Genomic DNA, 3984 nt, shown 5'->3' with positions numbered 1-3984 from the left:
GCGCCTTGCCTTACTCACCCCTATTGCTGGAACATAAACAACTGTTAGAGGCAAAGAACTCCCCGAAGCTGGCACTGCCGAGGAAAGACGCTTGCTAAATCCCGCCTTCTTGACCCCCCCCCCCCGCCCCAACTCTGCTTCTTGAGAATGGTCTGGAGCCAGGACACTGGCACACACGGAGGCCAGACCAAAGTCCACTTTGAGTCTTGTACTTTATTTCCGGAGCACGTCTGGGAGTGTATGGTTTCCCCGAGCTCTTTCTGGGCCTCCCCCCCCCCTTATATGCATCTGCCCTCCCCCTAGTGAGTTTTATCCCTGGGGTGGGGGGGACAGGTGCGACCCTGATCCCGGCCCGCAGGCATGCTACTCCAGCAGCTGGAGGCCGGCACCGCGAAGGTAGACGCGCAGTCCTGAGCTGGAGAAGGTACTCAACTTTAATGACAAGGGTTTTAAACAAACAAACTTTTATTGCTCTTTGCCGGCCCACTGTTTGAAGTCTGTGAAGCAGAAAATGTTTAAATTCTTAGCTCAATCGACCTACAGCAGAGAAGCAAGTTCAGTGCACCCGGACTGGCTTAGGTTTGCATCTATTCAGGTCAGAATTCGGTCCTGGTTCATAACCCCTTGGGTTAAAAAAAAAAAAAAAAAATCTACAGAGCCTCTCGCCTGCTCCAGCGTTTCCCTCAAACCCGCCTTCTAAGTAATGAAAAGAGGGGAGAGGGAGAGAGAGAAAGAGAAAGGGGGAAAAAAAAGCCAACAAAATGTTTTTCAAATGGCAATAGACTTCACCACAAATTATTCATGAAGACAGTTCTCGATTCAACAGGAAAATAATTGCCTTTTCAAATATTAATGGCGTTTCATTTCCTCGAGTCGTGGAAGCGGCGAGCAGGAGCAGATTTCTCAAGAGTTGAGGTTCTCCCGGATCTGAATTCCGGGCCTGGCTGCGGAGGCGGCTGCCGCTCCCAAAGCTTTCACTTTGCAGTGGTCCCAGCGATCCCGAACAATGGTGCCGCGGCGACGGAGGCGCGCGCCCAACGCGCGTTCGGCCCTGACCCCGTCGCCTGGCTCCCCTCCCGGGACCCCTCGGCTGGGAGCTCGCCCCACTTTCCCCGGCGGCCGGTAGAGAGTCAGGGCTGGGGATCCGCGGTAGAGGTGAAGGTACCTCGCCGGGGCGGAGTCGCCTGGACAACCAGACCCAGCCACAAGTGCGAGAAAATGGCGCTGGCCAGGCTGCCCAGACGCTTCCGAACTTTGTCGGGCGGGCCTGGCGCGGGGCCGGGAGGAGGCCTTTCGGGCTCCCGAGCTTCTGGGAGGAGACTCCAGGCCTTTCACAGCGCAGCCCGGGGCCCAGGCCGCTCCGGGTGGGCTGCAGGGCCCTGGAACAGCCCTGCCTCTCCAAACTCACCCACCCACCCGAGCGCAGCGCCGGGACCTGAGGGGAGGGGAAGGGCGGGAGGCAGTGTGCTGGCAGGGGGCGGGGGACGTGGCAAGCGAGGGACCAGGGCGCCTCTTGCAGCTCCGGAGAGCGCGGGGCTCGGCTCACCTGGCCTCCCGGGGCCTGCGAACTTCGCGGCTTCCCGTGTCACCTCAGTGCCCTGTTTTTTCCCTCCTCTGCTCCTCGTTTGGAGCGAAATCATTGTTTCTGTTTAACGTGAATGCGCAACTAGACGCTCAAAAGATGGGATAAGTGTGTGGTGAGGATTTTTTTCCGGCTGGGGTGGAGGATCAATCTTAAATCCAACTCCTCCTCTGTTTTATTTTGCAGGCCCCTAATTGCATGACTTTTGTAAGTCGTTTTAGAAAGAAAAGAAGAAAGGAAGGGAAATAGGAAAGTTTTGGTTTTGCAGATGCTGGCAGAGATCAGAGGGGAGAAAGGGGGTGAATAGGAACAATGATTTATTCTGCGTCTTTCTTCTACTTTTTCATAAAATGGTGCTGGTGTCCCGAGAAATTGCATATGCCAGTATCTTCCATAGGACTCAGTGTACTCTAGCAATATTCCTGCAGGGGGAGAACCCAGCCACCGGCGGTGCCGGAGCCCCGAGCTCATGGCCTCCTGCCCGAGTGGAGGCGCCGGTTGTGAGCAAACCTCTGGCTCAGCCAGAGTCTCAACAGGATTCGGGAATAGCGGCTTTGTTTGCTCAAACCTCCCTCAAAGCGCCTGTCTTTCCTGGAAGCGGAGAGAGACGAGAGCACAAAGGCCACAGTCCACCAGCCGTGCGTCTCTTCCTCCCTAGCCAGGAGCTAGGTAGCCGTTGCCTTCATTTAGAGCGCGGGCGGCAGCCGCTTTTTTAAAGTGCCCGGACACCCTCTTCCCCTCTTCCCGCAGCATTTGCAGCTCAGGCAGGAAACTGGGCTTCCGGATTCTCCAGGTCCTTTCCTCCCCCACACGCCAGCGAGTCCAGGCGGCAGTCAGCTCCCCGACTGGGGCTCAGGCCGACCAATATTTCCACCCTAACGAGCGCTCGAGCCTTCCCTTGGCTCCACAGGGCATCGCAGCCGTCGCTCCGAGCCGCTCGCGGGCCGACCACGGCCGCCCGCCTGCCCTCCGGTCCGCAGAGCCGGCCTGACTTGGCCTCCGCAGCTGCTTCTATCCCGAAGCCGTGGCGCTCGAGCGCTCGATTGCTGGAGAGACCTCGGATCTCGCTCAGCTTGAGCTGGCCCTGCCGCGCCGGCCCCTCGGCTCGGGCTCGTGAGGCCGGACAGCAGTGTGGGGGTGGTCTGGGGAGGCAGGGCGACCTGGCACAGTCAGTGCGGACTGCGAGGGCCAGCTGCCCACGGCAGGGTCTCTGCGAGGCCGCTGGAGCCGCGTAATAAAACGTTATTGCCGGCGCACTGATCTGGAGGGATCCCGAACGGTTTAGGCAAGATTTGAAGAATGCTGCTAAATGTCTGCCCTCAGGGGGTAGAAGGGAAGGGGGTGGGGGCTTCGTTTCCCGTAAAAATCGCCTCTGAAGTGAATCATTCCTCAGAATACCTTTCCCTGCAGCACGAATCCACATTATGCACACCCCGTGTGCAAAGGCTGCGCATTCTTTAATCATTTCATCGTCTTGGCGTTTGCACAAAACCTACTTTAGGAAACGATTTGGGCCAGGATGGGGCGTGTGCTGGGTGGACCTCTTGGCGGCGGCGGTGGGGTGGGGGTGGGGGGCGAGCAGAGACGTTTGGCTGGAACAGCAACTTTAAATCGAGCAGATGTGAGCTGCTCAGTCAGCTCTATTCTCCGGGCGGAAGTGCTTCTGGCTCCGCGTGGAGAAAATTTGGAAGAAAAAAAACCCGAGTGAATCGGGATTTTCGAGGACGGAAAGTCGACTAAGATGGAGTCGTTGTCGCTCCTCCTCCGTGTCCTCCTCCCAGGCCCGGGCGGGAGGGGGAGGGGCGGGGGCGCGCCCGAGTAAGCGCCGGGGACGCGCTCTCCGCGGGGGAGGGGGTGTCGGGCCTCAGGCGCCGAGAATAGGGATTTCTGAAAATCTTTTGTGGTTCTTTTCCAGAAAATGGAAGAGGAATGGGGGGATGGTGACGAGTGAAAGCCGGGCAGACGGCCCACGGTCACTAATGTCTCTGCGTTGCCTCCGCCAGGCGAGAAGCCCTTCAGGTGCGAGTTCGAGGGCTGTGAGCGGCGCTTCGCCAACAGCAGCGACCGCAAGAAGCATTCGCACGTGCACACTAGCGACAAGCCATACACGTGCAAGGTGCGCGGCTGCGACAAGTGCTATACACACCCCAGCTCGCTGCGTAAGCACATGAAGGTGCACGGGCGCTCGCCGCCGCCGCCCAGCTCCGGCTACGACTCGGCCACGCCGTCTGCCCTCGTGTCGCCCTCGTCGGACTGTGGCCATGAGCCCCTGGTGGACTCCTCGGCGGTGGTGGCGGCGCGTGGCGCCGACCTGAGCGAATGGTACGTGTGTCAGGGCGCGGGCCCCGCTGCGGCTGCCCCCGCCGCGACCCCCAGCCCGGCGCCACCACTTGGCCCCGCCG

The 3984-nt window shown here is 59.5% G+C and overlaps 1 protein-coding gene across 1 annotated transcript in view; it reads left to right on the top strand.

Moving 5' to 3' along the window:
• The window catches only part of LOC103599748 (zinc finger protein ZIC 4-like), a 17959-nt gene that overhangs the window by 10164 nt on the left and 3811 nt on the right, over positions 1-3984 (top strand). Inside the window, 1 exon segment of the mRNA XM_008583907.1 lies at positions 3586-3904. Within this exon segment, the coding sequence (XP_008582129.1) occupies positions 3586-3904 (319 nt within the window).

Source organism: Galeopterus variegatus, unplaced genomic scaffold (genome assembly GCF_000696425.1).
Source record: "Galeopterus variegatus unplaced genomic scaffold, G_variegatus-3.0.2 Scaffold3080, whole genome shotgun sequence".
NCBI lineage: Eukaryota > Metazoa > Chordata > Mammalia > Dermoptera > Cynocephalidae > Galeopterus > Galeopterus variegatus.
The sequence above is the reverse complement of the archived record's forward strand: the minus strand, read 5'-3'. Positions and strand labels throughout refer to the sequence as shown.